At 38.1% G+C, this 24,644-nt stretch overlaps 1 protein-coding gene and 2 long non-coding RNA genes across 7 annotated transcripts; 1 reads left to right on the top strand and 2 right to left on the bottom strand.

The window, feature by feature from the left end:
- Nucleotides 1-145: 145 nt before the first annotated feature.
- On the bottom strand, nt 146-23,551 carry LOC148737083 (replication factor C subunit 1-like). Of its 4 annotated transcripts, XM_088748640.1 has the most exons (19): nt 23,456-23,540; nt 23,256-23,346; nt 22,385-22,490; nt 21,137-21,331; nt 13,718-14,029; nt 12,680-12,859; nt 11,642-11,891; nt 10,085-10,231; nt 8,900-9,118; nt 8,020-8,105; nt 7,408-7,545; nt 6,706-6,801; nt 5,921-6,019; nt 5,187-5,338; nt 4,251-4,368; nt 3,559-3,704; nt 3,002-3,083; nt 2,290-2,433; nt 146-2,036 (listed from the first exon to the last, which is right to left on the bottom strand). In XM_088748640.1, the coding sequence occupies exons 1-19, from the start codon at nt 23,514-23,516 to the stop codon at nt 1,725-1,727; spliced, it is 2,934 nt and encodes a 977-aa protein (XP_088604766.1). In that variant the 5' UTR covers nt 23,517-23,540; the 3' UTR covers nt 146-1,724. The 4 variants fall into 4 exon arrangements, 2 of the variants coding, with proteins under 2 accessions (XP_088604766.1, XP_088604767.1); XR_015996597.1 differs by lacking the exons at nt 146-2,036; nt 2,290-2,433 and having other exon boundaries at nt 4,270-4,368; nt 23,456-23,551; XM_088748641.1 differs by lacking the exons at nt 21,137-21,331; nt 22,385-22,490; nt 23,256-23,346; nt 23,456-23,540 and adding an exon at nt 18,643-18,667.
- Nucleotides 17,353-19,021, bottom strand: LOC148737085 (uncharacterized). Its single transcript, XR_015996601.1, has 2 exons — nt 18,881-19,021; nt 17,353-18,690 (listed from the first exon to the last, which is right to left on the bottom strand). It is a non-coding gene; the product is annotated as an uncharacterized LOC148737085 (long non-coding RNA).
- On the top strand, nt 19,370-21,968 carry LOC148737084 (uncharacterized). Of its 2 annotated transcripts, none has more exons than XR_015996599.1 (2): nt 19,370-19,514; nt 21,299-21,968. It is a non-coding gene; the product is annotated as an uncharacterized LOC148737084 (long non-coding RNA). The 2 variants fall into 2 exon arrangements; XR_015996600.1 differs by lacking the exon at nt 21,299-21,968 and adding an exon at nt 19,797-20,504 and having other exon boundaries at nt 19,375-19,514.
- Nucleotides 23,552-24,644: the final 1,093 nt, after the last annotated feature.

Genomic DNA, 24,644 nt, shown 5'->3' with positions numbered 1-24,644 from the left:
GACATGTTCATTAGTTCAGCTAGGGTATGAGATAAAGCTTGACGTGCGGACTTCAAAAGACGAACTGGACATGAATAAAGTCCGTAGGCTTTTTTTGATTGAGTACTCAAAATTTCCATTTCAATTCTCATTCTCAAACTACAGGTTAACGCTCTTGTTTACTTTAATTTTGTCCGTTAAATTTCAGCTGATCCTTACGAATTGTAAAGACCGAGGGGTTGGACTAAATCAGAGAAACTACGGTGTATGAATTTTTGTTCCTGGTTATCCATCATGATTCTCGACACAAAACATGGATCATATCACGTTCTACGAGTTCTCTCACGTGCTTAAACGTTACGAATTCAAAAAATACAATATAGGCTGTCACAAGCATAAAAATGGAATTTTCCATACTGTGCGCTTACACCCCCTCAGGCTTGTCTGCGCTCGAGTTTTATAATCTCTTGGACAGAGTTAACCCTTTACAACCTAATATCGGCATGCATATTCTCCATACTGTTCTCTATACATTTCCTAAGGTGCTGACAAGCAGAATTTGTTTAACAATCAAGAGCTTCTTTAGTTCGTGTGATCATTTCCTCCATTCTCCTGACCTTAATGTGTGATTCAGAGGGGAAATTGTAAGGAGAAAGTAGATGTTAGTCACTCTTAGAGTTCGCACAAAGCTGAAACAGGACACGACGGAGGACTGTAAAGTACATAAAGTGGCTAAACAATTTTTTTTTTTTTTTTTAAGAAATAAAATGTTACACCAACAGAACAACGTTGTTTACGAGTCAAAGTTTTATAAAAGAAAAAAGAAATGTATGGTAGTGATGCATGTAAAATTCATAACACCATCAAAGGTGAAAGTTGGTGTCAAGACAATAGTTATACGGTTATAAAATTCAGCCATGTTATTTTCGCGTGAGTGCTACAAAGTATTTGATGCCTTATCGCTTCGTCTTGTTTTTTTATATTTGTTGTTATTTTTTTTTAATTTTATTTTGACATTTCGAGCAGCTTTGCTCTCATCTATTTCATCCATTCAGAACTATTCAGCTGACAAAAAAAGGGAAGCGGACGCGTGAGACGGCAAAAAAAAGAAAACGAAAATTAAAAAAATTTTTGCTCCGCAAACAGAGTCAAAAGAGGGTAAAGTTAGTGAACAATTATACAGCCACCTATGTAAGTCCTGGGCGACACAAGTATGCCTCCTTGATCCCCCTCACACGTGTAATTCAGGTATTTGAGTTAAAAGCGATGGTAGATTTAGACCATGGATAATGAAATCGTTTCACAAACGTCTTGCAGCTCAAATCTGAAATCACAGAAACGTACGTTTCTAAGTGGAATAGTTTTGAATAGGAATTCCCTCTCGGCATGATGCGTCGCTGTAATTTTAGCATCGGGTCTACTTTTTCATTGCTCGTGTTTTATAGTGTGCGTTGTATGTTTCGGATGACAGAGACCTCAAGCAGTCAGGAAGGCAACGCTAAGGAAGACCTGGATTAAAGAATCATACTTCTTGGTTAGAATTTCGCGGATGGCTGGATGTACACATCTTTCCAAGCAGTCAAATCGCAGAAAATAATGAAAGACACGCCTCGGCTTCCTTGAAATTTTTCACTTTTGTCATCCGCTCTAAAGCTATTATTCCATTGCTATACATTTTAAAATCGATCCTTGTCCTCCCAGTCGATTATTTTCCCAGTGAAGGTGCTCCTCCCCGCACAAACCTATCATTTTCTATTTTTTCCTCGTCCTTTTCCCTTTGATGTAGGCGCTTGTTTCTTAGCACCCTCCTTTGATTTTCCGCCTTTTGCCCCACCCCTTGCTGCTGCTTTGGCTGGTTTCTTTGACGCCTTGATCATGGGGTTATTCTCCAGATTATCGTCGTCGTCCTGTTGTTCAACCACATCTCCTTCTCCTTCTTCCTCCATCATTTGTCCGTCCTCTGCTCCGCCTTTTCGTCCCTTCTTTGGCGCCGCGCGAATGGCGTAAGGTGTCTTAAAACTTTCTTTGTTGTAGGTTCGTGTGAACGCTGCTTTCACCTAAAGAGAAATGTCATAAAAATTTCAAAGCGATTATAAATGACATTTTCCCAAGTTACTCATAAAGAACATAAAGTAATGTAGCTGGCGAGCAAGCTGCAGGGCAATTTTAAACTTGGGATTTATCACGGGAAGCTCAGAAAAAAAAAGGCAATCAGTCGTCACTGCCCCAAATACACCACGGATGACTCCACCACTGAAATCTAAACACCACGCATTTTCATGTCTTAGCGGCCAACAGGAATGCACAAACCTTTGAAGGAATCGACGCGACTGGATCTCTCTGTCCTTCAAATTGACCAACCTCAATGATAGAATCCCAGTCTTCTTTGGTTAAATCATAGTTCTCCATGACTTGAATGACACTGGACACACCAGAATTAATCTGGTCTGATTCCTAAGTGTAGAAACGGGATCAAGACAATGAGAATGAAAGAAATGATCACCAAACTAAGAATCCACGATTGTCAAACGAATTCTCCTTCTTAGTGCCAAAGAAAATGCGCAGAGTATGGAAAAAAAATTATATATTATATATATATTTTCCTCCCACAATATATACTTCGCTCTACTTCTATGTATTGAGCACTGTTCTACGAAAATCAAATCACACTTTATATATATATTTATATATATAGATTAGGATGTAAATGGTTAGTAAACAGTAATGAGATGACAGTTCCAAGAACGTGTTAAAAGCCTTTGAAAAGAATTAAGGCCAAGGGTGACCTGGTTATAATAAAAACGTTGGTGATTTTCTAATGTAAATTACTTTGTTATCCTGCTAGCCAGATACTGATCTCTATCAAAACAAGGTCATCTCCGGCCTCACTCCAAATCAAAGGCTTGGCAACTAAGTACACAACTGTCAATTGGCCTATTAGTTGATTGTTTGATAAATTGATTGATTGATTGATTTTCAAGTGAGCAAGTTCACACCAGAAACGAGTTTCCGTCGAACATACCTGAGTCAGAAGCGGGCTGGTGAGGACTTTTCTGAGATAAGGAATGTAGTCCATGTTCATTGACAACTTGCTTCCGGATGTGCTAAAAAATATCAATAAACATTAAAATACGAAAAAATACAAAAAAGAAAAAAGAAATGAATAAATAAATAAAATCAAATGCAATGATAACAATAACAATACGTATTACTACTACTAGTAATAATAATGACAACGAATAATGATACTGATAACGATAACAATGATAATACGAATTTAGGAGTGAGAAAGGCTTTGGTTTTGCTTTGATGCTTAATGCAGACTGATAAAAAAGCAAACACACAACACAAACAAAAAACAACGACAACAACAATAAAAGCCAAAATCTTTTGTACCGAATACACGTAAAACGCGTCTTAATTATTTGCGTTTTTTCGCACTTCAGGAAATTTTCCAGTTTCTACTTCCGCGTCTCATTGGCTACCTTTGATTACTCTATTTTATTCTGACAGTTTACTACGATAACCCCGATGGAAATGCTCTTTATTACACTGGTCACATTCCACAAATACCCTTACCTCAATCGCATGTGACCCTTCAATTCTTGAAGCATGCGGTCTAGCCTGCCATATTTGGAATTTTTTCCCAGCCACTGAGGAAACTCGATCCTCTGACCCATTCCCCCGCTTATAAAGGTTGACGGGATCACACACGAAAACATGGCCTGAAAAAAATCCAGCAGCGCTAAATCAACACTAAGGTCAAACTGGAATGTTACTTGGCTGCTACTTTTAATTCTTATGGGCATTTATTGAGCGAGTATTAGCATGACAGAGAGGTTCGCGCTATTCCTCTCTTCCTTAACCATTTAACCTCTTAAGAGCGACTTACATCTAATTTCTCATTACAATATCACCCCTGAATCACACATTAAGGTCAGGAGAATAAAGGAAATGATCACCAACTAAAAACGTTCTAGATTGCTGGACCAATTGTCCCTAGCACCTTGTATGGGAACATATCCTACTAATGTTAGGGGAAAAAAGGGTTAAGCGGGCAACACGAACCAAGGAATTTATACTTCTCGGTATGTTGCGAATTTATGCCTAGTGTGTGTGTGTGTGTGTGTGTGTGTGGGGGGGGGGGGGGTGGCATTTCTTCTGCGCCAGCTACGCGGGTTAGGTCCCTGTGGATGAACGACAAGAGCGACAGGGATTGTAATAAAAACCCAAATCACAAAGGCAAAATTTTGTCAAGCGCCATCTCGTACCTGCATGGGTAACATGGACCAGTTGCCTCCTTGCCTGATGAGTTTTTCGACCAAATCTCCATCACAAATGGAGTCGGCTGTCTGACTAACGAGTGACAGCGTTTTCTTGATATCACCACTAGATAAGGCAATCACGCATGGAAAAAAAAAAAAAAAAAAAAAAAAAAACAAGAATAACATCGAAATTACGAATCAATCCACTTTCGTAAGTACTCTTTAACGAGAATGTGTCTTTTCCCTAAATGAACTTATTAGTTAACCTAAAAAGTTTAAATGAATGGTTGGTAAATGACTGACTTGCTTCAGACATTCAGTTCGTAAAACAGAACGAAGTAGTAAGGGCGCCATAGAAGTGGCCGAGCGAAAACGAGGGAGGTTTGGGTCGTTCTCGACCAGACCTAATCCAATCCCTCCTGCTTTCTTTACTCTTCAAAGCTCAAAGCGCGGGAAAACGCGGTCGTGGTGGGTTTAAGATTTGAATCTGACTGGTTGAGAGGATAACGTGAGTTTTCTGGACCAATAATTAAAATAATAACAATAACAACTTTATTTAAGGAGGGTAACACATAACAGTAATTCGACTGATGAACTTGTAGCCCTCAAATAAATCAAACAAAGATCTTAAATAAACATGAAGTGCATGAAAATCCCCACTGGAAAGAGGCAGACCAGTAGGCTATTTACAGAGCGCAGCCGAGGAGTTAAACTCGGGGCAAACGAGAACAAATCCAGCGGGTAGAGGGTGAAGGACTCGAACCCGGGCCGCCGGATTACAAGTCCAAAATACCCTAACCACTCGGCCACGCCGCCTCTTTAAATCAATCACAAAGCGGAGTGGAGCAATACCATAAAAATCCCGAATTACTTTCGGAAGTGAATTGAAAATTGCTCTAATAACTTGAAGCGAATAACAAAAGTACTGAGATCTCAACTCACCGGCCCTGGCCTGGTTCAACCATGAGGTAATTTTCTTGCATAAAGAGAGGCATCATGGAGTAATCACAAAAGAACATGTCCGATTTTTCAATCAAGTTCATCTTCGAACTTTCAGCTCCAGAGAGAAGTCTCCTCACGGCATCAAATGCACCCTGACGATCAAAAGGCCTCCTGTCACTTTTTTTCTAAACCATGCAACTGTTATATATGACTTTAAACCAACCTGTAGTCCAACAAGCTGCTACCGTTTGGGCCGCAATGGTCACCGGTAAAAAATAAGGGCGACTAAATCTGCAGGGTTAGTCGTGAAGCTTGAGTCGTGTATTGTCTTCTGCGAATCGACTTCCGGTGAGACGAATCGACCCAACTTATCGAGTAGACCCGTGCGAATCGTGTCGATTCGTCAACATTTTCTACCCCTGCATTTTTTATAATTTTCTGACGATGGACTTTCAGTCGTTTCACGCCTTAACGTGAAAGGTTAATGTTATCATTTTCTCATACCTGCCACTCATTTTCACTCATTGCTCACGCCCCTCGACTTCCGTTAACACACAGTTCAACTTCCGTCGAACCATGGTACTCATTTTCACATATTACTTATGCCTCTCGACTTCCGGTGTGACGATTCGTCAACGACCGTAGACGAATCGCAACGGTGTAGACATGGACAGAATGTTATCTTAAACAAATATAATAAATAATTTATCACCATTCGATGATAAACTTCTTACCATTTTGATGTCTTTTTGCGCTTTGGCAGCCTCTTCCTTTGCCTGGTCATAGTTAAGCGACTTTTCTTTAGCTGTCCACATTGATAAGTTATGAAGAACCTGCGGCAAAAACCATTTTCAATCTAACTGAATCCTGTATATCCTGAACTCCCCCAATTCGTTAACTTTTCCCTCCCTGTTATTACTTCTTTAGTATTTTTTTTCATTTTCTCGCATTTGAAGAAAGTTTAGCTCAGCACAAAGGCAAACATACAAACATACAAACAAACCAGAAAGAAAAAACAAAACCAAAACAAAACAACACTAAAACATCCATAGCAACAACAAAAACAACAACAACAAATTATAAAAAAAAAAAAACGCAAGCAAGAAATCACGAGATCACTATTTTAAGTCTTGAGCAACGGTGAACACTTTGGAACCCCCATACTAACCACTATAGAAATCTTCCTCTTTTAAACAATCCCTCCCCCCTCTTGTTTGTCTAGAACTTCAGGTTTTCAATATGCACCTTTCTTCTTCAATGCTATTTTCTCACCCGCTTCCACATCTAAAGCTCTACAATGGAAGTTCCACTGTTCTTTGTTTAGGCTATGTTGCTATGTAGCATAAAAATATACTATTTTGAAACACAGTATAAAGACCGTACGCGAGCTTCGAGGGACTGCCAACTTACTTTTGATCGGTACTCGGGTGGGAGAGAGTCTCGCTAAATTGTGCTTGGTAGTTGAATGCAAAAAAGCAGCTCTATCCATATGTCAGTGGAGTTAATTTTGTCAACTTACCTGTCGAACATCCTGGTTTGCGCCCACGATAATTTGCTCCATGGCCTGGGGTGGTATCTTGAGTCCTTCCTTAAATGCTATGCTCATCATGGCTCCCTGAAAAACAAACACATCTTTGATTCTCCATTTATTTGTAAGATCAGACTTGAAGGCCGACACTTTCAAAACGAACATGTATCCCGCAGTAGGAGACTTTGTAGTTTGGTTTATCAACAGAGTTGACATTGCAAATTGGCCACCGAAGAGACCTTCTGGTGCTGACGTTTAGAGCGTTAGCCTTTCGTCAGAGTTTCATTATAGAGCATTAGTCTTTCGTCAGAGTTTCATTATAGCTGCATATTTCGCTTTGACGAAGGCTTTGAGACATGTATTTGAAATCATTAAGTCGAAATACAAACTCCCACAGCGATCGCATTCGTGTGAGAGTACACGCATTTGCGTGCAGACAACTACAAAAGACGAATCAAAATACACGCGTGTAAACCGCTACACGCACGTAACTACACGCACTGGAAGCACGTGTAATTCCCACCAATTACACACGCGCGTGGGGGTGTTGTAATACACGAGAGCAATACTGTTTATTCCTAACTTCAAATTCTTTACTGGGAAAGAAGATATAATAATATGTATTCTGCATGCATGCGTACGCCAAACAGCCAACCAAACAAACCAAAAAAAAAAAGGCACGCTTAGTATTACCTTGATCTGTTCAACCCGAGGTCTCTGAAATCTCAAATCAAAACAGTAATTTGCCAAGCTGCGTATTATTGAACTGTTCCTTTCATTACACATGCAGATGACGGGTATCTTTGAGTTCTTTATCAGCGATATGAGTTCCTGTTGAATAAATGGAATTAACAGTAATATTTTTGTCAAAGGTTGCTTTTTTCCAAAGTGAAGAACATGAAGACAAATCAGAGTTTGAAACAATGACTTCAATAGCCCATTTCCGAAATACCCTTGGCCTCTTTTTCAAAGCGGTCCTGGTACTCATCCTTTCCCTGGAAGTTTTCATTTGCATGAATATCAAACTCACTTCCACACGAATGGTTGAGCACTAGGCCTCGTTTTGAGAATGAGGCCAAAGGTAATTCGGACAAAAAAAAAGACAGCAACAGCAAAATAGCAACAACAAAAAGCAAAGAGAAACATACAAAAAAAATCAAATAAGAACAAATCTGAAAACAAACGCACAAACAAAAACCAAATAAAAGGAAAAAGCACAGACACAAAAACAAAAACCAAAAACAAGGAAAAAGCACAAACACAGAAAGAAACAAAACAGGTAAATATCATATTTTCCCCCCATACCTGCATGCCTCCCCTATCCTCGTTGCCAGCCATTCCATCAACTTCATCCATAAGGAGAACATGTTTACTGGGGTCTGCTTTGTGACCTGACGCAACAAAAAAAAAAAAAAAAAGAAGCCGCATGTTAAGCACTTCGTCCTTTACTATTGCTCTGCGTGCAATAATAAAATAGCTTTATTGACACTGCGGATCGACCCTCGATTCGTGACCTTCGACTCTCGACACTCGATATCTCGAACCTGGACTCTCCATACCCGATACTCGACACTCGATATCTCGAACCTGGACTCTCCATACCCGATACTCGACACTCGATATCTCGAACCTGGACTCTCGATACCCGATACTCGACACTCGATATCTCGAGCCTGGACTCTCCATACCCGATACTCGACACTCGATCTCTCCAACCTGGACTCTCCATACCCGATACTCGACACTAGATATCTCGAACCTGGATTCTCGATACCCGATACTCGACACTCGATCTCTCGAACCTGGACTCTCGATAGTTTCGAGTATCGAAGATCGAGTTTCAAGTCGAGACTGTCAACTTACTTTTGAGAAGAACTGTACAATAGTGCAGTGTACAGTTGAGAACAAAACAATTGACACGCATATACAAAGCATGCTAAAATAAAGATAGTTTGCATGTTTATTAGAATGATACATTTTAGGTTACCGTAATAACTCATTCATGTACAGTGCAGCAAAAAGGTGAAATTAAGAAAATGATGCAGTGAAGTCAGTTCAGTAAGAAAAGGTAATTTGGTTTTATCAACTTAGTTAATAATGTAAATTGGCCACCGTAGAGAGTTTAAAAGCTGACGTTTCGAGCGTTCGCCCTTCGTCATTCCAAATCTTACAGAAATTTTGCTACCTGTTAGGAAACCATCCATGGTTTTATTGCTTAATGACTGAGATATATGTTCCTCCAAAGTCTTTTTGTTCCGTGTGTCACTGGCATTCATTTCAATGTAAGTAAAACCAAGTTCCTCACAAACCAGTGTTGCTGTTGTTGTTTTACCAACTCCTGGAGAACCAGACAGAAGAGCTGCCTTAAAGGACGATCCGTCTTGATCTTTCTTGAAAAACGAAGCTGTAGAAAAAAAAAAAGGAACTGAATTAAAACTGTTATCCATTTACTATTATGTGTGCTTGTAATTTGAGCAAATGCCCCTTATTAGAATGTTTAACATAAATTATGCGGGCCTATTTTGCGAGTGATAAGCAACATCATTGAACAAGGGATTTATTATTCCACTATTGCTTCTGTTTCTAATATCATAACTTCTAGTTTATGAAACACTTCTTAGTTCTAAGGCCTGATCTCAGCATCTTATCGATCGCATAAGTTGAGCGGAAAGACGAAACTTAGAAAAAAACAAACAAAAAAACAAAAAGCAATAGCGTGTTCTTTGTGAGCAAGGGAAAATCTTGATACTCTTAAAAAGTTTATTCCTTAAAGGGTTAAGCCAAAAAAAAAAAAAATTGTAAGGAGAAATTCAGTCTTGATCACTGATGCGAGTTGAAGGGTAAAGAGACAGAAAGCCAATCTGTTTGAAGCTTATCCAAGTTCCAGTAGCATCAGGTATGTTACAGTATATCTATACTTCCCTCTAGACAAGGTTGCTCTTTCCGCATCAAGTTACCTTCCAGGGCTCGACACCAAAGGTAGACCACTAGCCACAGAGTAGTAGAAATTCAGTTTGGCTAGTAGTTTTCAATTTCCATCAGCCGGTTTGGCAAGTAAACAAACTGAAATTGTCGTAACATCTAAAAACATCTAAGATGTCAATGGCCACTGGGCTAGTAAGTTGAAAAGAAGTTAGTGTCAAGCCCTGCCATCCCTAGCATTCATTTCCATCTGCTTCCTCTGAGAGTTTGCCTGAACCACTTCCATTCTTTGCGAAAGAGAGGCATTTTGAGAGTGAAGCACCTTACCCACGAATACAACACAATCATATGGGTTGGGCTTGGAGTACAACCTTTTGATCCTTCGTCGAACAAGTTACATGACACAGGATGTTGTACAAAGAACGCCTAGAATTAGATGCAAACTCACATTTAGAGGCTGGTTTCTTTCTGTTCTTTTCCCAGTCTCTCAGCCAGTTCATCAGCTTTCTCATGTTGCTCTTATCACCCTGCTGACCTATAATCTGCTTTACAGCACGAGGCCGATACTTGTCCACCCACAGCAAACTTGGTTCTCCTTGATAAAAGCAAACAGACAAGTAAACAAACAGTAAAAGGAAACAAATGACCTTTACTATCAAAAATTTCAAAACAAACAAACAAACAAACAGGAAAACAAACTAAACTTTGTTTAAAAAAGTGTGCCAAGATGGAAGGACAGATAATTATATGGACAGACAGATGGACTAAGAAGTGAACTGATAGGTAAAGTGGGTGGGTGGGTGAGCTAATAAGAAAGTGGGTGAGTGACCTGACAAAATTAATAGTTGATTAAACTGATTGGTTGGCGCTGCTGTAAGGGAACGAATGGGGATGCTGGCTAGTGGACAGACTGATAAACATTGATTGGAAGGATAAACAAGCACACACAAGAACAGACAGACAGACACAGACAGAGACAGACAAACTTACAGACAGATAGACAGACAGACAGAGAGATAGAAAGACAGACAGATAGACAGACATACAGATAGACAAACAGACAGACAGATAGACAGACAGGCAGACAGATAGAAAGACAGACAGATAGACAAACAAACAGACAGATAGACAAACAAACAGACGGATAGACAGACAGACAGATAGACAGACATACAGATAGACAGACAGACAGACAGATAGAAAGACAGACAGATAGACAGACAAACAGACAGACAGACAAACTTATAGACAGACAGACAGATAGACAAACATACAGATAGACAGAAAGACAAACAAACAAACAGACAGATAGACAAACAAACAGATAGACAGATAGACAAACAGACAGATAGACAGACATACAGATAGACAGACAGACAGATAGAAAGACAGATAGATAGACAGACAAACAAACAGACAGATAGACAAACAGACAGACAGATAGACAGACAGATAGACAGACAAACAAACAGACAGATAGACAAACAAACAGACAGATAGACAGACAGACAGATAGACAAACAAACAAACAGACAGATAGACAAACAAACAGACAGATAGACAGACAGACAGATAGACAAACAAACAAACAGACAGATAGACAAACAAACAGACGGATAGACAGACATACAGATAGACAGATACACCAACAGACAGACAGATAGAAAGACAGACAGACAGACAAACACAGACCCATAGATGGTAGGATGGAAAAATGAGCAAAGTGATACATAAATGAAAAGATAAACAGGAGGATGAATAAATGAATGATTAGCATATGTAATCAGTCATCACAGACTAGCCTATGGCTTATGTGCCACTGTTTTGGTACAGCACATACTTAGAAGTCATTAGCAACTTACACCTGAACACACACAAGAAAGAGCCTAGAAAGTATTTGCTAAATGTAACTACCATACAATAGGATATTAATTTTTACTGGTGAGGAAATTTCCATTGAAATTATGCTCCTGTTCTAATTGTTGAAAGAATTCGCAGCACCCACCTTTCAGCGCAGGTGATGATGATGGTGTTTGTGTCGCTGGAGAAGTCACAGATCTTTCACTCAGTTGTGACAAATCACCTTCAGAGTGATCTTTTCCTTGGCTGAGTGCCTCCATTGGTTCAGCTTTCTCCTTCTTCTTAGACTTCTTCTCCACTCTAGGTGGTTCATAGCTGGTCGCATTACCCGGTTTTGTTCTGACAAGCTCAAACAGACCATCTTCATCTATTTGTGATGTTCCACATTGCTTAGCCTAAGAGTGAAGTACCAGAGACAAAAAAAACCAGTGAAACCAAAGTCACAAGCTACCAGTAATTCCTCAAGCTACTTCACTCAATATAAGTAAAAGTAAGTAAAGTCTGTTACGAGCCTAGTGGCCCATTAGGCCGGTGCTTAACTCCGGTTTCTGTAGCATGAAGTGACTAGGAGTATTTCTACTCCCCCCTGGATGGGATGCTAGTCCATCGCAGGGTTACCCCCCAGCATTAAATTGCCGGTACCCATTTATACACCTGGGTGAAGAGAGGCACTGTGAGAGTAAAGTGTCTTGCCTAAGGACACAACACAATGTCCCGGCCGGGGCTCAAACCCGGACCACTTGATCTGGAGTAGAGTGCACTAACCATGAGGCCACCACGCCTCCACACTTCACTTATAGACTGTTTTAATATTCCCGAATATCTGCTTGTAAACTATAATCACCAATTTTCATGTGGTGGTGGCACGGAATTTTACATAAACTTAAAATATAATGTTCAATTGAAGGCCAATGACTTAAGAAAAAAAATTATTGAAAGTAAAAGTGTTGGGATAAAAAAAAAAGAGAATTTTACAAGCTACCCAATTTATCAAATGGTGCATTCCTACATAAGTTTCTGTAAAACAAACACTTTTCAAACTATTGATCAATCCTTTCTGCATGTAGCACTCAACTTCCACACACAACCTTTGGATGTCCACTGCCATAACAAATAACCTCCTTTACATTTCAATTTTGTTTCTAAAGCTCTATCTGTTTCTTTGTTTTGAACTGTCCATTACCTTAGAAAGTTTACTTTCTCCTGCATCCCGTCCCACAACGACATAGCTTGTTTTCTTGCTCACTGATTGGGTAACTTTCCCACCATATCTCTGAATCAGATCAATTGCTTCATCTCTCTCGATACTTTCTAAGACTCCAGTAATAACAAACGTCAGTCCTTCCAAACAGTTTTCTTCTCCCTAAACATTAAATCAACAAGAGTATGCATGACTAAAGGAGATGTACAAAACAAAATGAATAATTCTTTCCTTGAGGGCCTCTTAATACCTTTCAAATTGAAAAGTTAGAAGGGACAAAAAAATTAGTACCATCTGTTTGGAAGCACCATAAACATTTGGTATCTGAGTAATGGCACACCTACATGTACCCCACCCCTAACGAGTGCATGATTTCTCAAACACTGACATTGATCCAACATTTGATAAGAAAAACTGAGAGTAAAAGAATAAAATACATTTAATTTTTTTCCTAAATAAAACTACGAGTTTAAAACATTTTTCTGTGACATTTATCACCAGATTTTCCAAACCAGCTTTAATTATAACAATCTTCTTTTTCCTTTGTTGTACATCTCTTACTAGAATACAAAAGGATGGAAAACAAACCATTAGCACAGCTTGACACTAACGGTAGCCCACTAGCCACAGACTAGTAGAAATTCAGTTTTGGCTAGTGATTTTCAATTTCCACTAGCCAGTTTGGCTAGTCAGCAGACTAAAATTGTCGTAATATCTAAAAACAACTAAGATGTCACTAGCCACTTGGCTAGTAAGTTGAAAAGTTAGTGTCAAGCCCTGTGTTAGGAGCTTTGAGAAATGGTTGTTCAACTACCAGGTGTGATTAACATGTAACCTCTCCCTTGAATATCCATACATTATCCAGCACACTGGTAATAAGAATACTCAATAATCAAGTAGAAGTTGTCATCTTGATCTACATGCCTGTGTAACACCAAAATTCTTATCACTAAGTTACAGGAAAACGAGTGACAGCTAGAAAGGAGAATTAACAATCAGATCATGGACTTTCTAACCCACCTGAGGAATTTCCTTTGATCCAAGGGCCCTTGGACCATCTCTTGCCATAAAACTACGGTAGCCAGATTTTTTCTTTTCCAAAGAAGGAGGAACTTCATCTGCCTCCTCTGCTCTTGACACCTTTGGCGTTCCCTTGGTTGGAGTTTTCTTACTGTCATCTTTTTCATTCTTTGTGGGAGTAACAGTTTTCCTTGGACTTGGTTTTGAGTCTCTAACTGGAGTTTCCGGAATTGTGGTTGTTGGTTTTGCTGGTGATGCAGATGCAGCAGCTTTGGAGGCCAGTTTGCTAGCAGGAGTTGTCTTTGGTAATTCCTGAAAAGTCCATACTTAGATAAAATTTGGAACTGGACAAAGGGTAACCCTTTACACCCTAAAATCAGCAGTCAAATTCTCCATACTCTTCTCTATACATTTTTCTTCAGTGCCGACTGGGAGAATTTGTTTAACAATCAAAGCTTTTGAGGTTGGTGATCATTTCCTTTATTCTTGTGATCCTAATGAATGACTCAGCTGTATTACTCTTAAGGGGAATTAGCTGCTAGTCACTCTTCAAGGTTTAGAAGGCTACATGCATATCATAGATGAATATCACACATGTGAATCATACAGGTCTGCCTATTATACATGTTCTATAAGTCCTCTAAAAAGCCCCCGGGGGGGGGGGAGGGGGGCTTATTTAATTCAGGTACTTTGGGGGGAGTGGGTTATTAGAGGTGGGGGCTTATTAATTTAGCCTGAAGTTGACTACCAGGATACAATATAGGACATGACAAATTAAAATTGCAGTCCTTGAATAAACTGATTGTATTTACTAACAAGGAGTGTGACTTTGAATTTTTGTTTTTTTTTCAGGGGAAGGGGGGGGGGGCAGGGGGGCTTAATGAATTTCTTCTTCTATAGAGGGGAGCCTTATTAGAGGGGGGGGGGGCTTAATAGAGGATTTACAGTATATCATACATGTACATCATACATTACAACAGCTGAGCATTGTCCTGGCAGGGCAAGAGCTGTTCTCAATAGGATTGTTGACAGTGAAGTACATGTATTCTGTATCTAAGAAAAAAACCATCTATTGTCAAAGTAGAACAGCTTCACAGATGCAAACAATTTGTCCTGGCAGGGCAAGAGCTGTTCTCAATAGGATTGTTGACAGTGAAGTACATGTATTCTGTTTCTGAGAAAAAAAACCATCTATTGTCAAAGTAGAACAGCTTCACAGATGCAAACAATTTGTCCTGGCAGGGCAAGAGCTGTTCTCAATAGGATTGTTGACAGTGAAGTACATGTATTCTGTATCTAAGAAAAAAAACCATCTATTGTCAAAGTAGAACAGCTTCACAGATGCAAACAATTTGTCCTGGCAGGGCAAGAGCTGTTCTCAATAGGATTGTTGACAGTGAAGTACATGTATTCTGTATCTAAGAAAAAAACCATCTATTGTCAAAGTAGAACAGCTTCACAGATGCAAACAATTTGTCCTGGCAGGGCAAGAGCTGTTCTCAATAGGATTGTTGACAGTGAAGTACATGTATTCTGTTTCTGAGAAAAAAAACCATCTATTGTCAAAGTAGAACAGCTTCACAGATGCAAACAATTTGTCCTGGCAGGGCAAGAGCTGTTCTCAATAGGATTGTTGACAGTGAAGTACATGTATTCTGTGTCTAAGAAAAAAACCATCTATTGTCAAAGTAGAACAGCTTCACAGATGCAAACAATTTGTCCTGGCAGGGCAAGAGTTGTTCTCAATAGGATTGTTGACAGTGAAGTACATGTATTCTGTATCTAAGAAAAAACCATGTATTGTCAAAGTAGAACAGCTTCACAGATGCAAACAATTTGTCCTGGCAGGGCAAGAGCTGTTCTCAATAGGATTGTTGACAGTGAAGTACATGTATTCTGTATCTGAGAAAAAAACCATCTATTGTCAAAGTAGAACAGCTTCACAGATGCAAACAATTTGTCCTGGCAGGGCAAGAGCTGTTCTCAATAGGATTGTTGACAGTGAAGTACATGTATTCTGTATCTAAGAAAAAAACCATCTATTGTCAAAGTAGAACAGCTTCACAGATGCAAACAATTTGTCCTGGCAGGGCAAGAGCTGTTCTCAATAGGATTGTTGACAGTGAAGTACATGTATTCTGTTTCTGAGAAAAAAAACCATCTATTGTCAAAGTAGAACAGCTTCACAGATGCAAACAATTTGTCCTGGCAGGGCAAGAGCTGTTCTCAATAGGATTGTTGACAGTGAAGTACATGTATTCTGTATCTAAGAAAAAAACCATCTATTGTCAAAGTAGAACAGCTTCACAGATGCAAACAATTTGTCCTGGCAGGGCAAGAGCTGTTCTCAATAGGATTGTTGACAGTGAAGTACATGTATTCTGTATCTAAGAAAAAAAACATCTATTGTCAAAGTAGAACAGCTTCACAGATGCAAACAATTTGTCCTGGCAGGGCAAGAGCCGTTCTCAATAGGATTGTTGACAGTGAAGTACATGTATTCTGTATCTAAGAAAAAAACCATCTATTGTCAAAGTAGAACAGCTTCACAGATGCAAACAATTTGTCCTGGCAGGGCAAGAGCTGTTCTCAATAGGATTGTTGACAGTGAAGTACATGTATTCTGTATCTGAGAAAAAAACCATCTATTGTCAAAGTAGAACAGCTTCACAGATGCAAACAATTTGTCCTGGCAGGGCAAGAGCTGTTCTCAATAGGATTGTTGACAGTGAAGTACATGTATTCTGTATCTAAGAAAAAAAACATCTATTGTCAAAGTAGAACAGCTTCACAGATGCAAACAATTTGTCCTGGCAGGGCAACAGCCGTTCTCAATAGGATTGTTGACAGTGAAGTACATGTATTCTGTATCTAAGAAAAAAACCATCTATTGTCAAAGTAGAACAGCTTCACAGATGCAAACAATTTGTCCTGGCAGGGCAAGAGCTGTTCTCAATAGGATTGTTGACAGTGCACCCTTGCGAAAAGATCTAGGAAATTCCTAGGAAATCCTAAGATTTTCCTAGGAATTTCCTAAGAATATTCCTAGGAAATTCCTAGGAATAAGGTGTGAAATTTCACAGTAAATTGGGACAAAGAATTCAAAGAATTCCTAGAAATTTCCTAGGAAATTCCTAGGAGTGAAAAAATTAAAATTCGAAAAAAATCCTAGGAAATTCCTAGGAATTTCTTAGGATACACATTTCACTTTTGTCTGACCAAGATTAGGTCCCCAAGGAAATTCCTAGGAAACTCCTAGGAATTTCTTAGGAAAATAGGAAAAATAGAATATAGACACTTTAACAACTGCCCCACAAAGTGGAGGTAGGGTGCCTGAGACATCCAGGAGCTTCCACTATTGGCAGCCAGCTCCTAGATGAAGACTGCTCCCATGGATGGCAAATCCAGGCGACCCAGCCATGAGCCCCCACACAGAAGGAGAAAAACAGGGAAAAATGCTAACGCTCAGAAAAACACTGACTAAAACACTAACAAAACTGAACAACGCCCTGTGGACCAAGAACAAAAGGAATACAGGTGCATGCCAGACCGCTGACTGCGCCGAGTAGCACTTGTGCTCCACATTGTCAACTCCATTAAATTGCACTTAACTGCATAAAACATACAACACCATATGATAGGAATTGAATTGAATTTATTATATACAACTCAAATAAACATTATAATTAACAATACTTTTTGTTGTTACTATAGATTGTACATGTATATACAAAATTACTTGGAATGCAAAACAAACAGTAAAAGATCATTCAAAGGATTAATAAATTGACAACTTAGGATTCACATATATCAATTATCAGAAATCGTGCAAGGCTGATGCAATTTGAAAAGTTTGGATCAAAATATACATTTTTGGCAAAATCATTATTTTCCAGTGGAGCATGTTTTCATTCTGGCTGATAAAATGCGCGCACAAACATGTCAATGCTATTTTGGCATCTGAACTAATTAAGATTGTTATTCTTATGTGATATCATTTTAATTGTTAATTAGTATAGTTTCAGAGCTGAGCAAAGAGTTTCCAGCAATCTGATTGCTCAAGTGGTTCCTTATTTAACAATTATTCACGGAAGGCGAGGTGAATATCATCAAATAATCCCAGAGACGAAGTTGAGGGGATTATTCGACAATATTCACCGAACTTGAGGTGAATAATTGTTTTAGTATAATTTAAGAGCTCAACAACAGAGAAATTTCAAAAGTCATAACATTGTAGTAACATTTACATTTTATTTTAACATTTTATATAAACCGCGTGGGGCGGTTTATATAGCATCATATAAGGAACTGCTCGACAAATCAGATGGCTGGAACTCTTTGCTCAGCTCAGAAATCATACTAAGACGCTATATAAACCGCTCTGTGCGGTTTATATAAAATGTTAAAATAAAATGTTAATAAATGTTACTAAAATGTTATGACTTTTGAAAATTCTCTATTGTTCAGCTCTGAAATTATACTAAAACAATTATTCACCTCAGGCTCGGTGAATATTGTCGAATAATCCCCTCGAGTTCGTCTCGGGGATTATTCGACGATATTCACCTCACCCTCTGCGAATAATCGCTACATATAAACAGTGACTTCTGATATAAAGTTGCGACGCTGGTGTCTCTCATGCTTTCATTATATCTTCTGAGACAGTTCCTATATAATTTGCGAAGGTTTTATGTTGGATCTTTGTCGTATAAATAAACCAAAAGTGATGTGAATTTTCACAAATGATCTAGGCATACAAAAAGACTATGGGCTATTAAAAGCTTTAAAGTGTACTCTAAAGCAGAAATGCTTTTTTCTAGGGGGATGGAAAAGGATTGGTCCGCTGTAACGTCGTCACCCCGCAAAATGGCGCTTCGCTTTGTCACACGTGCAAAAGTTATGAAAAGCCTTTAACTCAAAATTACCTGGAACAAGCAAACTAAGTTCTTGCTTTGTAGCTTCACCTTTAGTACCTTTAAAATGACACAAATAAGAAGCATTTATTACCATTATATTCAGTTTAAACTAATGAAACTTAGAAAAGCTACTTTTAAAGCTAAGCTTAAAATTCTTACATATTTGTTCATATGTTCTGCAATCAATCGATAGAAGTAGAAATGATACATATGACAACGATTAACCAAATAAAAGTGTAATACTTACTATGAACAGAAATAACTTTCGCCTTGAAAATCTGAGTGCCCTCTTTTACTTCGTATGGCGACAATTCCACGACATTATTCTATTCGTGTTGCGATTTCTTTTCCATAACGTATTATGTCTTTGTCTTTTAAGACGCTTATGCTATGACCTTCTTCGATCCATTCGACCAGAACCCACATAACGCTGCGAACGCTTTAAAACGTTTAGATCAGAGAAGAACACAGCAAGACTCAGCTGCAACGCACAAAACTTTCGAGTAAAGGACGTTGTAGAGCGGAATAGAACGTTGAATTGAGCGGCAAGCCTGGAAACTTCACCTTATTGGATTATACTTGGTCATGTGTCGGTCATGTGAAGATTTTGCTCATGAAAGACTGGGACTAGTGATCGTGTGATCCATTCAGCGCCATGGTCGCCATCTTATGAACGGTGATCGAAGTAGCGATAAATGACTTTTAAAGTTAGTGTTAACGCCTGCTAGTATGAACCATGGATGGGAATGAACATCAAATTTACAAATTAGTCAAACTTAACGGCCAAGAGAAGTATGAATGTACGGCTTGTAAACGTGTTCTCTCGCGACAACAGACAATGGAAAATCACATGCGCTCTGTGCATCGTTACGTTGGACCGGGTAAGAAAATGTAATGTAATGCTTAAGCTTATATAGCGCATTTCACAATGTCTCAATGCACTTCAAGCTTCAATGATGCTTGTAAGTTTCAAAACCAGTACGAAAAAAACTATAGAATTGATAAGCAATTCTTTTATAAAAATGGCAATTAAGCTTAAGAAATTAGTTTCAAAATCCTCTCTTCCTCAACTGTTCCTTCTGAACCTACAACTATTCTTTTATTCCTCTAGCACTTTTTGAAAAGAAGCATCGCATTGATATTTCTTATTCTCAATGTTTTAGGTCTGACCTGAAAGCAAAGAGTGTCACTGAAATTTTGGAGATTATGCTTCTAAATGGCAATTCCAGAAACCATGTTATAATAAGATTTGCAAACTTTAATGCTGTCTGTGGTTAGATATAAGAAAATATCACTTTTTAAGTCTCAATATGCCAGATTTGAAATTTCCCATCGCTTCAAATAAGACTTCCTTGTTATAATATTTAAGTAAAGATATGTTCTTAAGCTTTTTGTATAAAATATTCTAATCTGGCAAATAAATTGATACTTGATACTATCTATATTGAACTTAAGTTTACTTTAAATGGAAAGTATGTAGAATTCACCATATAATTGGAATAAATCAGGAGACAGTGCAAAATTATGTTGGCTGAATCTTACACATTGTGATAAACCATTTTTCAGGGAAGCCTCAGGCTGATATAACTTTGTATTTCAGTGTGGTCAGAGTCGCTGTCCTTGCAGTATAGCATTTTTTATTATCTGACTGGAGCACCAAACACATGGATTGAAATCCCACTTGAATTGCATTTGATTTAGTTTTCTGCTTGTATTCTTTACTACAGTAAATTTTTATTTCATTGTATTGTGAGATGCAATTGAAGGATAAAAAATTAATGTTTTATTGGAAATTGTATAAACTTCAAGAATATATGCTTTAAAATTAATGAGTTGTAAATTATAATGCAAAATAAAAAAAATTTGTGGTATATTGCAAGTAGTGACTTTTTGAAACATCTAAAATGGCACTTTTCTTTCAAAAGCTAAACTCACAAGTATAATTCTTAAAAATTAAGGTTTTATTTTAAAAAATAATTTTTCCTAGTAAATTCCTAAGAATTTCCCAAGGATCAAGAATCTATTTTTTTATGTAAATTCTACCTGTAATCATTCCTAGGAATTTCCTAGGAAATTCTTAGGAACCTAGTAATGTTTGTTCACACCTCTAGAGAGCTTAAATGTTTTTAGGAAAATTCCACTGACTCCTAAGAAATTCCTAGGAAATTCCTAGGAATCCTAGAAAGCTAGGAAACCATTTCGCAAGGGTGAAGTACATGTATTCTGTATCTGAGAAAAAAACCATCTATTGTCAAAGTAGAACAGCTTCACAGATGCAAACAATTTGTCCTGGCAGGGCAAGAGCTGTTCTCAATAGGATTGTTGACAGTGAAGTACATGTATTCTGTATCTGAGAAAAAAACCATCTATTGTCAAAGTAGAACAGCTTCACAGATGCAAACAATTTGAGTAACCTTCAGGATAGTAGGTTTAAGCATTAATTAATAAAAATGGTTACATTTTCAACTTTTAAACAAGTATGATCATCAAAAAGTTTACACACCTTTTTCTTCTCAGGGGAGGGCTTTTTCACATCAAGCTTTGCCTCTGAGAAGTCTTCCTTTCTTTTCTTTGATGGTTGCTCTGTTGTCTGACCATTCACATTCCCATTTTCTCTTCCTCCTTTATCTCTCCTGTTTTTAGATTCTTCTTTTCTATTTTTCAGCGTATCTTCACTTTCCTCAGACTCGTCAGATCTCTGCAGGAGTATTAAAACATTTTCTAGATGGTTCTGCATGGAACTAAGGGATGAAGCAGACTGGGTTCTAGACTGAGCTCAACACCCTTAAGAATCATCCTCTAATTTCTCATAACAACAACGACTCCACGTCAAGTGGCAATTATGTGATGAGAAGAAACTCATCAAGCAAGAAAAATATTGATTGATTCAATGCCATATTCTCAGAGTACAAATCATATGACATATGTGAAAGGCAGTACCGAGAATTTAATTTCAGATCTTGGAAGTAGAGGAGGGTGTAATCCCATGTACGTGTAATTATAAGGCCTCTGGTGTTGGCATCATTGTATCCCCAACAATTTGTTTTGTAATTAGAATTTGTTAGGTGACGTCATAGACATGATTATGCAACTTGAGTCATTTGCTAGTACGAGGAATTGCGAGAATTACTGTGAGATACCATTGGGTAAATATCTTTGTTTGATTGTAAGGGATCACTGTTTATTATATCACTATCACAATTTGGTGTAATTTAGATTTTGAAGCATATTCAACTTCCTTTGTGAAAAGTACAGTGACTGACAGAAAGCTGGTGTAATAAATGGAATCATTTAAAACCAGGGTTAGTTAATCCTCGCTAGAAGAACAGTATTCTTGGCTACAACTTTTCTCCAACATCTACTCTCTCCATGCCCTAAAATAAATTCTTAAAATCAATAATTTGATTATACGATATGTGACTCAGGCATTGGCCATTATCCATTGGTTTTGCAAGATGGTACACTGAAAATGTTAACTGTAGTCCAAGCTGACATACAATTTACTATGAGAGAGTGTCTGATTCATACATGATACCTGAATTTTACAGAAAGACATAGTATAGTGAGGTTTAATGTTTTCCTTGTTACATTTTGTGATGCATGAAATAATGTTTAAACTACACATGATGCCTGAATTTTTTCTCAAAATTGTTTTGTGGGTGAACCAGGAACGGCTCCTCACACCAATCCTTGCTACCTCCCATCCGCCCCATAAGAAAGGAATAACACAGAAGTGCAGTTAGTCACTGACCTGTTTTCTTTTATTAGCAAATGTTTTCCTGGATTCCCTTTCCACTGAAGTTGAACCAAAGAAATCAAAAGCAGAGGTCACTTTTTTCTCTTTAGGTTTGACTGGACTGAAACAGAAATAATATTAATAAAAAAAAATGATTATTTGATAACTACAAAAATCCATGAATTAGTATTTCAATAATGTCAAGAATGTTGTGTTAAAATTCTCTCTTCGTGACTGTTTTACACTGTCTCCCTCATGTTGTTGTTGTTGTTGTTTTTTTTTTCACCCTAATATCAGTATGCATATTCTCCATACCATTCTCTATACATTTCCTATGATGCTGGAAAGGAGAATTTATTTAACAATCAAGAGCTTCTTTCATTCTCAGGACCTCACTGTCTGATTCAGGGGTTATAATTATTAATTGTAACGAAAAATTAAAATGCTGGTCACTCCTGAAGATCAAAGTGTGAAATGTGTTAGCACGAAAGCAGTGTCCAAAGGCAAGTCTAACATTCTCTGCCTCTGATGACATAGAGTGAAAAAAGAAAAAAAAAACTTGTACAATTAAAATTTAGCTAGAGAATTCTGTAAAGAATCCAGAGGAATCCCTAGCCAGGGCTCAAAACTAAATTTTCAACTTACTCGCCAAGTGGCTAGTGACATCTTAGATTTTGATGACAATTTCAGTTTATTTACCAGCCAAACTGGCTAGTGGAAATTGAAAACAACTGACCAAAACTGAATTTCTACTATAGTCTGTGGCTAGTGGGCTGCCGTTAGTGTCGAGCCCTGCTAGCTAGACTAATATCCAATGTTCTAAATGAACACAAGGGTTTGGTACTAAAATATATCAAATATAATGAAAAAGAGTGCTGAATGTTACCTCTCTTTAACTTGCTGGACCTCTTTAGTTGCTTTTGTTTCTGTCTGTTTGGCAGAGGGTTTTAATTTCTTAGGCACAACTTCTTCCTCATCTGTAGGATACCACATAAAAATTCAACCCAAGTGTTATAATATTCAAATCTTATTAAAGGCAGAAAGGTGTAATGGTAAGTGTGCTCAATCCTAAATGAAGAGATCTACCTTCGGCGCAGAAAGGCTTTCTTGCCATTCCCAAAACAATAAAATCAAAATCGCGATTCATGATACTCCAGTGGTATCTTAAGTATGGAAAAGCTTGTCTAGAGCTTGCTGAGAATCTCCTTCAAAGATTGCCAAATTCAGATAGCCACCACACTATTTGGCAAGATGTCATTAAGATGAGCTCAAGTCCTATGATTCAAGTTGAAATCAAGTTTTTGTTTGAATTCCTTGACAAGTTCATCATTCCATCTCTGAACACATCCCAAGCTAGTGATACAGAACTTGGTTTTTCCAGTGGTTACCTTGCCCAGTTATGGCCAGCAACTGTTTTGAAGCACCATGAAACTTTAATTAGTGAAATGTTGAAGTCTCCATCAGAACATTTTCCTGTAACATCACAACAGGTAAAGATGTCATTGAGAGACCCAGCAGCTATTGACCATTTTAACAAACAAGTGCAGAGGCCGATGTTACAAGAAGCACTTAAAGTAATGAAAGATCATGGAGCTGAGTGGTTAACTTTTACTAAGTTGTTTGGAATGGGAGCTGATCAGAGATACCAAAGTCATTTCTGGCATTCAGTTTTAAAGCTTCTTGGAATTCCAGTCAGATCTGAAAATCAAAAAGAAAAGTCAGTGAACATTCCCTTTCATGTTCATGGACAGAACATTCTCACATTGGTCTCTAAGGACAGAGTTGAATTAATTAAATGGGCCACTCATTGGAAATTAAAGGAACCCCAGTTGCTATGTGAGATCAAAGAAATGCACCCTTACCAAAGCTGTTGATATGGAACATATATGGTCCAAATATGGAAATGGTATGGGACAACATATGGCTAATCTATGAGCATTGCATGGTTTTTATATGGGATGTTAGCTCCCATATCAAACCCATAAATAGTGACTAGTGCCCGCCAAGTGCATTCTATTGTCTTTCACTATGGGATTTCTACGTATTTCGTAAAGTTCCATACATTCCCCATAGGATCTGGTATGGGAATGGTATGGGTCAACGCGCGAAATTTGCAAGAGGGTATCGCGCTTCGTACATTCCTCATACAACACACCTAGTCGGCATATTTCGGACAATATCGACGACAACCTTCACAAACAAGTGAAAATGTGTGAAATGCAGATTTTCGTGTTCTCGATTTGACGTCACATTACCCGCTAGAGCCATTCCTCTT

This window comes from Stylophora pistillata, chromosome 2 (assembly GCF_964205215.1).
Source record: "Stylophora pistillata chromosome 2, jaStyPist1.2, whole genome shotgun sequence".
Classification (NCBI taxonomy): Eukaryota; Metazoa; Cnidaria; class Anthozoa; order Scleractinia; family Pocilloporidae; genus Stylophora; species Stylophora pistillata.
Note: the sequence above shows the minus strand (reverse complement) of the source record. Positions and strands in the feature narration are given on the sequence as shown.

Excerpts from the sequence above, each read along its gene's own strand:
- LOC148737083 (XM_088748640.1), bottom strand. The coding sequence starts at position 23,516 with ATGAATCGCGATTTTGATTTTATTGTTTTGGGAATGGCAAGAAAGCCT. Across the intron at positions 11,892-12,679 it reads GAGAAAGTAAACTTTCTAAG|GCTAAGCAATGTGGAACATC; the intron begins GTAATGGACAGT and ends CTTCACTCTTAG. Across the intron at positions 5,339-5,920 it reads CGCAAAAAGACATCAAAATG|GGTGCATTTGATGCCGTGAG; the intron begins GTAAGAAGTTTA and ends TTTGATCGTCAG.